The 13580-nt window shown below is 45.6% G+C and overlaps 1 protein-coding gene across 1 annotated transcript in view; it reads right to left on the bottom strand.

Moving 5' to 3' along the window:
- Nucleotides 1-2684: 2684 nt before the first annotated feature.
- The window catches only part of GGA1 (golgi associated, gamma adaptin ear containing, ARF binding protein 1), a 42880-nt gene continuing 31984 nt past the window's right edge, over nt 2685-13580 (bottom strand). Inside the window, 11 exon segments of the mRNA XM_040406883.1 lie at nt 2685-4481; nt 4621-4731; nt 4814-4983; nt 6433-6617; nt 8347-8501; nt 8709-8770; nt 10037-10171; nt 10254-10361; nt 10947-11028; nt 11109-11246; nt 11331-11411. Coding sequence (XP_040262817.1) covers nt 4371-4481; nt 4621-4731; nt 4814-4983; nt 6433-6617; nt 8347-8501; nt 8709-8770; nt 10037-10171; nt 10254-10361; nt 10947-11028; nt 11109-11246; nt 11331-11411 — 1338 coding nt within the window. The 3' untranslated portion in view covers nt 2685-4370.

Genomic DNA, 13580 nt, shown 5'->3' with positions numbered 1-13580 from the left:
TTTAAGTACCTGACTGCTGTTGTGTATATACATTAGGTGGGTGGGAAGGGGTTAAATATTATGGTTGAGTAGCGTATTTACACACAGCAGCCCAAGTGTATTTAGGGTGTGAAATATGCTCTGTGTCACAGCAGTATTTCCTGATACGAACTCACAGCATTATAATGATTTATAATGCTGTGTGTTCCTGCTCAACCTTGGCTGTACTGATTTGTACACACAAATGCGTCACTATAATTATGGGAAGCAAAGCACAGCATTATAAATCATCGTATAATAGGAGCAGTGTTCAGGGACATACACTCGTGTGAAGTTGTCTGGGGTCAGCAACCTACAGCTCCCAGAATGCTCTGTTCACTGCCATGGGAGTCACAAGAACAGTCAAGCAAGCGTGCATGCTGAGAGTTGTAATGTGTCAGCAGCCGGAGGGCTTAAGGTTGCTGACCCCGGCTGTACTTGCACAGCAGCCCTTGTACTTTCATAAGGCACCTTTCCAACCATGTTTTTTCTGTCCTTATAAGAATTTATAACAACGTTCCTCTGAGTATAACGGTCTTAATAAATGTGCCCCAATAAGCTTAATACAGTAGCAGCAAAGTGAATGAGACTTGTTAACTGTATGTATGAGTCCGCACCTGCTGTAGAGGGTATTCCCAATTCAGTACAATGGGGTTGTGTACTTAAACAGAAAAACTGCATGAAAACTACAATAAATAGTGTGTGTTTTTTATACTGTTTCGGGTACTCTTAAGGAAGGTTTTCTAAAGATTTTGGAGTGTTTCTGTGGAAATATTTGCCCATTCTTTAGGGAGAGCACTTGTGTGGGCCTGGCTTGCGATCTCTGTTGGATGGGGTTGAGATCAGGGCTCTTTGTGGCCAGTCAAGTTCTTACACTCCAGATTCCCCCAGCCATGCTTTTATGGAGCTTGCTTTGTGCCCTGGAGTGCAGTCATCACTGGAACTATGAGCCCTAGGACAACCCCTGAAGGACAATGCCATAGCATTTCCAATCCTCCACCAAACTTTACAGTTGCAACAATAGAGTCAGACAGGTGACCCTAACCCTAGACTCATCCATCAGACTGCTAGATAGAGAAGCGTGATTCATCCATCACACTCATTTCCACCGCTCCACAGCCCAGGGCAGTGTGCTTTCCACCATTGCATCCGATGCTTGGGGCTGTGCTTGGGGATATAAGGCTGCTATAAGGTAGCTGCTCTGTCTTGGAAACCCATGCCATGAAGCTCCTGGTTCACAGTCAGAGGTTTGGATCTCAACAATTATTGAGTAACCACAGCTCTGACAACTTTTATGTGCCTCAGGACTCGGTGGCCCTTACATGCTGTGGTTCCTAAAACTTCACTTTGCAATAATACCACTCACTTGACTGGAGAAGGGATGAAGAAATTTCACAAAATGACTTGTTGCAGCGAAGGCATCCAATTAGGGTGCACATTTTTTAATGCCGTTTTTGAAGCCAAAATCAGAAGTGGATCATAAAAAGGAAATAAAGTATTAAAAAGTTACTACTTTTTTTTTAAATCTACTCATTTTGGCTTAAAACACAGCGTAAAAAAACTGAACATCTTGGCAGCACCCTTACACTACCAGGCTCGAATTGAGTGAGTTCTTTCACAAAGGTTTGGAAAGGCAGACTTCATGGCTGGATTAGGTACTTGATTTTACACACCTGTAGCAATGGGACTGAATGAAGCCCCTGAATTCAATGATTAGGGTACTTTCACACTGGCGTTTTTCTTTTCCGGCACTGAGTTCCATCAAAAGGGCTCAATGCCGGAAAAGAACTGATCAGGTATATCCCCATGCATTCTAAATGGAGAGTAATCCGTTCAGGATGTATCAGGATGTCTTCAGTTCAGTCATTTTGACTGATCAGGCAAAAGATAAAACCGCAGATTGCTACGGTTTTATCTGTGGCCCAAAAAACAGAGGACTTGCCTGAATGCCGGATCTGGCATTCAAAATAACGGAATGCCGGATCCGTCCTTCCGGTCCGTTTGCTGGATGACACCGGAAAGACTGATCCCGCATTTCAATGCATTTTTCTGACTGATCAGGCATTTTTAAGACTAATCAGGATCCTGATCAGTCTTACAAATGCCATCAGTTGGCATATGTTTTGCCGGATCCGGCAGGCAGTTCCAGCGACGGAACTGCTTGCTGGATCTCTCTGCCGCAAGTGTGAAAGTAGCTTAAGGGCTGTGTCCCAATACTTTTCTCCATATAATGCATTATTGGCCAGGGCCCCTGTGATAAGGATGCATGGACATGGTAGGGACATATGCAGGACTACAAAGTAAGGTGAAAAAGGTAAATTTCAGCATCCGACTGCTATAAAATATTTCTGATTTTAGTGAAACATTTCCATAAAATCCATAACTAAACTCTGCTTAGTTACTGCTTAGGTTAAGGGCAACCCTAACCTGTAAGTGGTGTCGAAGTGCAGTTTAGTTCAGAATTTTATGGAGAACATTCAATAAAACCTTACTTATTGCAATCAGACCCTATAATCTACTGTGATAAATTTGGTGCATTTGATGGGCTCCATTAAGGATTTCAGCTCTTTCTGACTTCACAATGGTGGATACAAAGGTGGACCATCCTTATAACAAACGTTAATGTGAATAGATTGTGTTACCAATTAGTTAAGCCACAGCAAACCCACATCGAGCGGCTTCCTTTATTACATTCGGTACTAACGACCTTACACTTGCTGTCATGCTAACTCCAAACACATGAACGGTACCCAAAGATTCAGTTGATGGTAAGAAGTGATTGTGGAATAAAGGAGTTGCCGGGGGGATTATTTAGAAGCACAGCCTCGGTATACTGCAGGACAGGCCACTGCATGAGTTTTCTGGGAGACTTCTGCTTTCAGAGACAAGTGATAAGAATGTTTATTGTTAAAATACGTCAGAGAGTGGAGCTGCGGCCTGAGATCCCGATAACTTCCCTATTCTACAGCTACCCTAACCCCTGCCACCCGCATAACAGCAGCATCGAGGCACAAGTTACTGTCACAGTCACTCATCACATGCTGAGATCATTACAGCCTTTGCAAGTGGTACATGAGAGGTCTGGATTGGTGTGGTCATATTGGGTACACCATACTGTAGTAGCCCTGGAACACAGACATTACTCATTCTGTCTCAGGAGCCCTGGCTACTTTTCGTGGTGAGCATCTGAACCTGCTTTGGGTACAAAATACTGCAGGACCGTGAGCACAGACCAAACTCCTACTCCATGGCATCAGGAGGCCTGGCTGCAGTGAACATATAGTGAATATGGAGCCTGCAGCATGTCAGTATTCGCTCACATGCAAGTGGCTTCAGCTCATAGAGGGGAACTGTGCAGCTTGTGACTCAGGACAAGAGGGGAAGTGGTCAGCACAATGTAGCATCATTTCATAAGACCACACCGAGCAGGCAACCGGAGGCTGAACACAGGATGCTGCAGACAGTTACTACACTGAGGAAATGTGTAGGTGAAGTCAAAAGTAAAGGCATCTAAATAGTAACAATAAGTGGTCCCCTCAGTGCTATGGCTGACTCACATCCACTGCCACACACAACATTCACACTAGATAGCAGCAAGTCATTCAGGGAATAGGGTCCAAGCATCTAGCATGTCAGGTTGATCCTCAGTATGGGATTAGTCAGGTTTCCCGTCTGAAAGTACTGGCTGATGTTCTCCTTCTCGTTTTCTTCCAGACGTCATGTAATGTGGTTAATTGTCAAAGTTGTGTGCTACACACAGGGGCCCAGCGCAGACAATCGCTAGCCTGGTGCTGAAAAGTGCCAGTACATGCAGCAAGAAAATGGAAAGTTTCCTGAAAGGCCTCAGGGTCAGGAAGCGACAGCTTCTCAAAATCACACATGAAGTTTATGTCAAGGCTTTTTCGAATACTACCTGGGCCCTAAGTAGTGAGTAAACACAATGCCAATGAGGGCGCCTGAGAATAAAACATGGAGCTGAACATTCAGTTCATCTGAGGAATCTACAAAACCATAGAAATCAGTGTATATTAGACAAAGACAAGATAACATATAGATGGGGTGAGAACTTGGTGGCAGCAGAGCTCATTTACTATATGCTGCAGGAACAGTTGAGACCTACCCCATAACAAGGATGCCAGAAGGACTTAACAGAGGAAAAGGAAAATGAAAGAAGAAGACCTAAAGATTGACATCTCACAATGCCTCTGGGTTTGGTGTAACAGCAGGAAGGGACACTAAAGAGCAACCAAACGAGTCAGAAAGCTTGATGGGTAGTGCAGTCCATGTTGGGTCTCCAGCCATCAGCAAGTGCCACTACAACATTTTCCTCTTCATTCCGTTGCAGACTTCACCTACAGATGCCCCCACTTCTCCACAGGAGGAAAGTCTTCCACATCTCCCATTTCATCAAAGATTTGCTCTCCTTGGGTATAGATTAATTTGTAGCGTAATCGAACCTTTTCCTGTGCATCAAGAAGGCAAAATTCAAACTGACACATCCATCAACTAGGCATATAGAGAAGGAATGATATGTAGGTGTATGGCTTGGGGTTAGGGTCGGTAAGTAATCTCTAACTGATCAGGGCGGTGACAGCATTTTACCTGTGTGGGGTTGGCCAGCAGCAGCACCTGAGTGACAGCAGATGGAGGCAGGATTGGGTTGAATGCTGGAAGTTCTGTGCCAGACGCTGGCTGCAATTTTACTCTCATGGTCTATAAGAAGACAGAAAAACTGTTAAAGATTATACAAAATGTGTGACGCCAACCATTTATGAGATGCCAAATGCCATCCAACCTTAGGAACAGCAGCCTGAAAACTAATTCCAGTGACAGGGAGTGGAGCTGTACTCAGCATGGAGATCACCACCACCAGGATATCTGCTCTCCCTGCAGGTGCGCCCTGAGCAAAGTGGAAGAGCACGCGGAAACTGTGCTGGTCGTACACAGTGATGGGGAGGATATTACCTGCCGGCAAAACAAAGAACAAAGGCAACTAGAATGCAATGAGACTAAGGCTAAAATACAGTGAGAACAGAAAACAGGAGGCAGACAAGTAATACAATAAAGGTGCAGCGGCAGTCATTTAAATGAATGGACCAAGTCCACTAGTGCTTGTTAGAGGCTTCCCACTCTGGTTCATAGAGAGAGGTCATGAGACACAAACCCCTTTCTGGGATGTCCACAGTGGCGCACCTACAGGGGGGTCCAGCGGGTCTGGACCCCCCCTAGAACAACCAGCCAATATATATTTTTTTATCCTTCAGGGCCGCACCACCGATCACCACAGGCGGCGCGGCCCTGGATGTAATTGCGGCAGCTGTGGGGGGGCCGTAGGAGATGAGCGCTTCCATTGTGGAAGCGCTCATCTCCATATTTATCTGTATCGCCGTCCTCAGGACAGCGATACAGATGCCTGTGCTGCGGCAGGGGAGGCCTGTTTTTCTGAGAGGCCAGCTCAGGCGGCGCGATGATGTCATCATCGCGCCGCCTGAGCCGGGCAGCACACAGCAGGGACACAGGCCGGAAGAGGCCTGCTTCACATCGCTGCTGATGGAGGTAAGTACCAGTGGGTTTTTATTTGGAGGGGGGGGGAGCTGGCACTATGGGGGCATCTGACAATTCTTACAGCCCAATTTTTTTGGGGGTGGCACTTCTTACTGGCACATTATGGGGGGGGGGGGGGCACCATGGGGAGAGGAGCACTAGGGGGGCATCTGGGGGCTCTAAAGGGCCTTTTTTTTTATTTTGTAAGAGGTAGGGGGCGCTATGTAGGAGAGGAGATGCTCCGTCTCCCCCCCCCCCCCCCCCCTGCCATTTGCAGAAGGAGGATTCAGAGCTGGGTGAGGACGGCCAAAGGGGGCAGCAGGCCACGGGCGGGTGGCAAATGGTGGGGGGGAACCACAGGCCTTGAGCAGGATCTGGGGAGGGAGGAGAGCGGAGGAGCGTCCTGGCTGTAGCTTGTGGTATAAGCAGGCAGTGCAGCCAGGACAGACCCTCCCCTCTTCGTATGATGTGTAGACAGGCCTCAACAATAGAATTTCAGCTGTACAGTGTCCATTGGGAGTGGCCTATTATATGTAGGAGGGGCTTTTAATAATGCGCGGGGCTTAAAATGCAGGGGGCGCTGTGCGCGCCACATTGTTCTATTCCTGCAGAGCTTTTAGAATCGCCAAGTAAAAGAATCAGCGCAACACACTACACCCCCGCCCCCCCCCTGCATTTTTTTATATAAAGGGGGCTTTGAAAAATGGGCAGGCAAAAGAATTGGCACAGCGCACTACACGTGCCACTTTTTTTGCCTTTCGGATCCCCCCTAGACAAAATTCCTGGGTGCTCCCCTGGATGTCCATATACCCAAGCTGGGCATAGATGGTATAAATGGGTGATGATGCCACCCCTCTTACTGATCCTTACTCGGTTTGATAGACTCCAGAGGCACAGTTACAGCTGTAAGGGAGATATCCATTTTCCTGGGGGATGGCTGCCCTGGAGCAATGAATGTCGGATCTCCTAGTCCATGGGGCTGTGGAAGCATCGGTGCAGATGAAGGAGCTTTACTCTGCAGATCTCGGAGAGTCAGCTTGTGCTGGGTCTTCTCCCTGAAATTAGATAATCAAACCTAATAGAATGAGTCCTGATCACTCAATATTCCCACTGAAGCATGGCACCACCTTCCAGACCTCTCCCTGTTATAGCGGTATTAGAGTCTACATGGCAGGAAATTACAAAGAGAATTGCACGAAAGGAGCCCCGAATATTCTGTTGTAACTCCTGTTAGGATAAAGCAATCTGGACCCCAAAAAATCATATGAGTAATCGATGCTTTAAGTGATCTCTATTCTCTGCCAGATACATTTTGACATGGCTCTCCATGTTCCTGAATGTATCAGCAAGCTTATCGGGAGAACAGCAGCATTTCACGATGGATATTTTCCTTCAAATCTTCCACAGTGCGAGGCATATCCCAAAAGAAGTCTGTCGGTGACCCGATAGGGTCACACCATGAAGACGAGCTGCTCAATACTATACAACTCTCTGGCGTCTGACTCATAGCTCCAAATCAGGGGCATGCCAGGTTGTTTGAAGCGCCAAATACTAAGAAGCATATTGCATGTTATTTTCTTCAGATTGCTTTATCCTAGCGAGAGTTATTACAGAATATTCGAGGCCTCTTTTGAGTGAATCTCCTTGTAGCTAGAAGCACATTAACTGCTCATACTGGATGTGTACTGGTCACACGGGAGGCATACTGATCATACTCAAGACAAACTGGTCCTGTAATGGCTATACAGGACAGACATGACTGGAGGTATACTGGTGATTAAATTGATTAAGGCCTCATGCACACGACCGTTGTTGTGTTCCGTTTTCCGTGATTTTCTGTGGACCCATTGACTTTCAATGGGTCCGTTGAAAACTCGGAAAATGCACCGTTTGTCATCCGCGTCCATGATCCGTGTTTCCAGTCCGTCAAAAAAATATGACCTGTCCTATTTTTTTCACAGATAACGGTTTGCGGACCCATTCAAGTCAATGGGTCCGTGAAAAAACACGGAGGCACACAAGATTGTCATCCGTGTCCGTGATCCGTGTCCGTTTTTTTCTTATAATTTTCAAGGCAAACTTGACTTAGATTTTTTTTTTCACTTTTCTTGTCTGGTGATCCTCCAAAAATCAAGGAAAACACACAGGAAAAAAAACGGAAACGGATCACGGAACAACGGAACCCCGTTTTGCGGACTGTGAAAAAATACTGTCGTGTGCATGAGGCCTAAAGCTTAGACGGGGCAGGGACTATGAGAAGTGGTGACTAATAAAGAAGCTAAAAGAAAAATGTGCAGAGGCACTCAAGCACTTCATAAATGAACTGTATAATGACTAGGGAAAGAAAAGCCCTTGCTATGTGGAGAGAAGATGTGGCTGTCATACACAGAAAACAGCAGTCTGAAATGCTGAGCAATCTGCAGTGTAAAGCTCCGAGCCCTGGTTGGGGAAAGGGCCTCTGCACTGAGCTCAGAAGCTCAATGAGCTCCAGAGCCAGCCAGTGAAGAAAGACACAGCACTTTTCTTCGGTTTCCTTATGTTGCTAAGAATGGGACTCGCCTAGTGACAGAGAGTGGACAGCAGATTTCAGAAATCTTTTTAGGATGGATAACATGAACATTTTTAATAAAATTTGCTCAGGTTCCCCATAAGTGACTTTTGAGAAGAAGTTGTTTGAAAAGTTAGTGCAATTTAAGGTTACTCTGTTATTAAGTCTTGTTTGAAGAGTAACCTCCTCCCCCACCTGGTGACTTGAGATAAACCTGAACTGCTACCTGATCTCACCATGGCATATGCAGTGCGCTGGGTGGCAGGGATTGCTGCAGCAAGGTCTTTCCAAGCAGGTCTAGGTCCTCTAGAGCCTTGGTAGAATGTGGTGCATTATGCATCGTGGATGACACCTTCTCGGGTGAAGCATCTTCATGGTCTGATGCTGAAGACTGAAAAAGATCCAAATTGTTATTTGTGAACAGTAAGTGTGTTGGGGACGGGACACCCAGCAGGAAATGACTAGACACTAACTTGAAGGCTCCATATCACCCCTGCTCACCCTGTCCTAACACATAAACCACCCTGTATTCCCACAGATACATGGCAAGCAATCATCCACGTGTCTGCACATGCTGGCGCTCCTCTGCGCTCGTTACCTGAAAGCTATTCCACGAGGAAGTCTCCAGAGTCTGTGCAGGGGGGACAGGGTCATTTAATCCTAGGATCAGATAATGCAGAAGGTGAGTGACAGACCGTGACAGCTTTCTATACATTCCTGGCATAAACCCATCCAGCCAGAACCTGTAGATCACGTGCAGCTCTACTGTCGCAACCTCATAATCTTGCCCATAGGGTTAGGGCTGCACCTAGATTCATAGGAATGCATGGAGTCACTGCAAAGTCTGGGCAGTCCAGTGAGTTGCCAGTGATTTATTCTTTAATTGCTACTTAAAGAGGACCAGGCAGCTCTCCTGACTTGTCTGTTTAGGTACATGCTGTAAAGATATCCCTCCAAATATAACAATTCTGCATTACTATTTGTTAGTACCTGCATTATGACATTCCTTTTTAACTCCTACTAGAAATCAGAAAGAAACCCTGAATCAGATAAATCCATTGCTTATATAGCGCTACCATAATCTGCAGCACCGTAAAGGGTTAGGGATTGTCACAACTCAGATCAATTGCGGGCCTCAACTAGAATCTACTTCTCCTAAGGCCTTCGTTCTGCGGTCGGTAAATCGGCAAAATAGTCTGTGTGCATCTCACAATTTTCGCGGGCCACACTGCAAAATAGCCTAGTCTTCTTTGCAAAATAGACAAGGATAGGACAGGTTCAACAATTTGTGGGTCAGTCGCACAGATGCGGATGTCATCTGTGTGCTGTCCATTTTTTTGTGGACCCATAGAAATGAATGGGTCCGTGTGCGATCAGGATGAGATGGACCAAAAGTACGGTTGTGTGCATGAGGCCTAAGACGCACACTGTGCGTCAGTAGAAAAGTAATTTATCCAACACATGCAGAGAACCTTCCACCTCATTTTTGTCTGTGCTTCAGGGATAATGGAAAACAGGATGCCTACTCATGGAACTGAAGAAGACAGCCAGTCCCCTTCATCACATCACCTACACAGAGGGGGCAGAGAAGGCCTCTGCTGTGTCAGAACGAATGTGGACGTGGAGCTGGCAAGACTGTGGTACAAGCAACAGAAAGGGTGATGGATGGCGCTTAGAAAAAAAACGTCTTAGTAATTTAATTTAGGATTTCACAGACAATAAACTACTCTTTCTACCTTCTGACAACCTGCTAATAGGTATCTGGAGTGTAAGGAAACCAAAGAATTCAGAGGAAATCCCTGAGAACACAGAAAGTACAGACAACCTGCCGGCACAAATAGTGGGAAGATTAGAAATCAGGACCCCAGAACTAAGCACTGAGCCACTGTTGTATACATGACTTTGACCTTTCTAGTAGCTTATTACCTAAGGACATGAGCTCATCATCAAGAAGAGATGTGGACGAGGACAGCTGGCTCAGCTTACAGGGCTGAGATGGAACAGGAGGGTATGATGGAGTCATATCTAATCCTGACAGATCCAGCAGGGCAGAACTGCTAGCTGAGGAAATAACAAAAAGAAGATTAGACAGACAACTGTAAAACTAGAGGGAAGCCTCAAAGGCCTAGATTTCGGGACTCACCTGGCATGCTACCAGAAGCAGATTCGCCATTGATTTCTTCTCCTTTCACCAGCTGCCGGTAAGTATTGATGACTTGTGTTAAACTATCATTAGCCTGCAGGATTTCCGCTAGAAAATATATAATGGACACAGCGAAATATGGTCACTTGGTCCAGTCATCTGGTTAAAGACTGTGATGTCTTCAGCAGACCCCTCTAAGACCATAAAACATACTTCAGGTTCCTATTAGGCCCCCATTTATAACATCGCATTTAATCATTCCCCACTAAGAAAAAAACACCCATTGTTTTAGGCTACTTTCACACTAGTGGCAGGACGGATCCGACAGGCTGTTCACCCTGTCGGATCCGTCCTGCCGTTATTTCGCTGTGCTGCCACTCCGTCCCCATTGACTATAATGGGGGTGGAGCTCCGGCGCAGCACGGCAGTGCACGGCGAAAGGCCGCCGGACTAAAAGTACTGCATTTCCGACTTTTTAGTCCGGCGGCCTCTCACCACGAACTGCCGTGCTGCGCCGGAGCTCCGCCCCCATCCCCATTATAGTCAATGGGGACGGAGCGGCGGTCCGGCAAAATAGCTGCAGGACGGATCCGACAGGGTGAACAGCGTGATCCGTCCTGCCGCTAGTGTGAAAGTACCCTAATTCTGAAATGCCTGTGTGTTAATCTATGACAAGATGCTTCTTTCCCTTACCTAAAGCCTCATCGTTGTCTTCTGTATCACTGGCCAAGCGGAAGAGTGTTGGCCTCATCTTCTCACATCGCTGATACAACTCCTGCCACCCAAGAGATACAGTTCACTGATACAAGAAGGCTTCTCTGGCCGGCTGACCTGTGTCTACAGCACTACACTCACCTTCATTAGGTCCTCGCTGCCTTCAGAAGACTGGCCTGCTCTGAAGGTACTCAACATATCACTCAGTAGTTTCACATTGTTATTCACCTCTTCTATGGCATTTACTCTTTTGGAAATTTTCTCCATGCGTTTCTGGTCCTGATGATGAAAGAAGAGCTCAGATGATGAGAAGTTAAGTACCATACCTGGCATGATCAAGAAACATGGGCAGAATTCTCTCACCTCCTGCACCATCTCTTTAATAAGTTTATTTGCAGCTCGTAAGTCTTCCGGATGAGTGCTCTTCAGCAAACGGGCTAACATCTGAAGACAAAGAAGAGGCTATAGTCAATCACAAACATTACAAAATAACCACTGGAAGCACCCTAACTCCCCCACCTCAGCTCAGCACATCAGCAGGGAAAAAGAAGAATCAAATTTAGGTGATATGTGTCCTCCAAAGAACAAAGAGGAAACTGAAGAGAAATGTGACTCCATCTTGTCTTCTCTAAATATGTAAAGAATTGTTATAACATCTCACCCACGCACTGTTTCACCTTCCCCCGCTGTGAGTTAGGTTTTCTTATCTGTCCCAGGACAGATTCTGGGAATCTCCCAGAACTAGTACAAACGTTCTTGCCTTATTCAGGGTCATTCGGCACAACTGCGTACATTCTTATATGTGACTGATTAAAACCTATTCTTTCTGCTTACTGCACGTACACATACCATAAAAGGATGTTCCGGTAGTATGTGTGTGAGCACCAATGTTTATCTTTTATGATTGGTTTAACGCTGTTGTTATGCAAACTTTTCTACTGCCTATATAAGGCCAAGCGATAGCATAATAAAGTTAGAGTATTTCTCAGTGATACCTGTGTGTGTGTTATGTTATTGCTAGCTGAGAAATATCTCTCCTGACGTCAGTGACATCAAACCAAGGTGGTCCTAGAGGTCCAGAAAGGTCCAAATCCTTTCAGTTACTATTCCTACTCTTGTCACTGTGGGATGTACCTAACGAAGTAGAGTAAAGAAGCAAGCATGGAAGATGTCTCCTTGCACGGAGACCATTAGATTGTAGGGTACCATGACAGTGCCTACTCTAACCCTCTATCATAAAGCCCAGATTGGTGGAGGCTGCAGTGATGGTCGACCTTCTGGAAGTTTCTCCCATCTGCACACATGATCTTTGAAGTTCACCCAGAGTGACTTTTGGTTTCTTGGTCACTTCTGTTACCAAGGTTCTTCCCTGATTACATAGTTTAGAGGGATGGCCAGGTCTAAGAAAAGTCCTGGCTGTTCTTCTTCCATGTGCTCTTGAGAACTTTCAATGCAACAAAAATGGTTTTGTTTCATTCTCCAGATCTGTGTTTACACACAATCCTGTCTCTAAGCTCTTCAGGCAGTTCTTGGTTAGGCTTGGTTTATGTTCTGATATGCATTGTCACCTGTGAGATCTTTTATACTGTAGACAGGGCCGTGTCTTACCAAATCATGTCCAAGCACCTGAATTTACCACAGGTAACTTCAATCAAGGTGTAGAACATCTCAGATGTGATCTAGATAAATGGGAGACCCCAGAGCGAAATGTCAAGTGTAAAAGCAAAGAGGCTGAAAACATTCAGAGTGCACTGCTTATCCCGAAACAAATCAAGGATAACATAGTAAAATAGTTTGTAAGGCTGAAAAAAGCCCTCTGTTCATCCAGTTCAGCCTGTTATCCTACAAAGTTGATCCAGAGGAAGGCAAAAAAATCCTTATGATGTAGAAGCCAATTTTCTTCATTTTAGGAGAACACATTCCTTCCCAATCACAATCAGGCAATCAGAATTTTTGATAATCCACCCATTCCAGTTGTGCACAATCCTCCATGCACGGTCTGACTAATAATGTGTAAATTGGCAGGACTATGTTCTCATCACCGCCATCTATAAAACTTTTGATGCACCCCATAATCTTATTGGCCTTATTGGCAGCTGCCTGACACTGGTTTATACACTTAAGTTTATTGGCAACTAAAATTGCTTTCCATGTCAGTGTTACACAGTGCTTTACAAGGTAGCATGTGACGGTGACATGGAGTTTCCCTTCCAATGTGAACAACCTTTACATTTATCAGTATTAGGGTCCATTCACACGTCCGTAGAAAGGGTCCGAATCCGTTCCGCAAATTGCGGAACGGGTGCGGACCTATTCTTTCTCTATGCGGCAGGAATGGATGCGGACAGCACACATGTTCTATTCTTGTCTGCAATTTTGGACAAGAATAGGCAATTCTATGGGGGTACAAGCCGGGTGTATTGCGGCTGGCACCCCCGGGTGTAATAGACCCTTAAAGTCATTTGCCACTAAACTGCCCGAACCTTCAATCTATCCAGATCCATCTGCTGGAGTATAATGTCCTCTGTTGTGTGTGTATGTATATATATATATATATATATATATATATATTTTTTTTTTTTTTTTTTTTTTATTTTTTTCCTACTGGCTCAG

Source organism: Bufo bufo, chromosome 9 (assembly GCF_905171765.1).
Source record: "Bufo bufo chromosome 9, aBufBuf1.1, whole genome shotgun sequence".
Taxonomy (NCBI): Eukaryota; Metazoa; Chordata; class Amphibia; order Anura; family Bufonidae; genus Bufo; species Bufo bufo.
The sequence above is the reverse complement of the archived record's forward strand: the minus strand, read 5'-3'. Positions and strand labels throughout refer to the sequence as shown.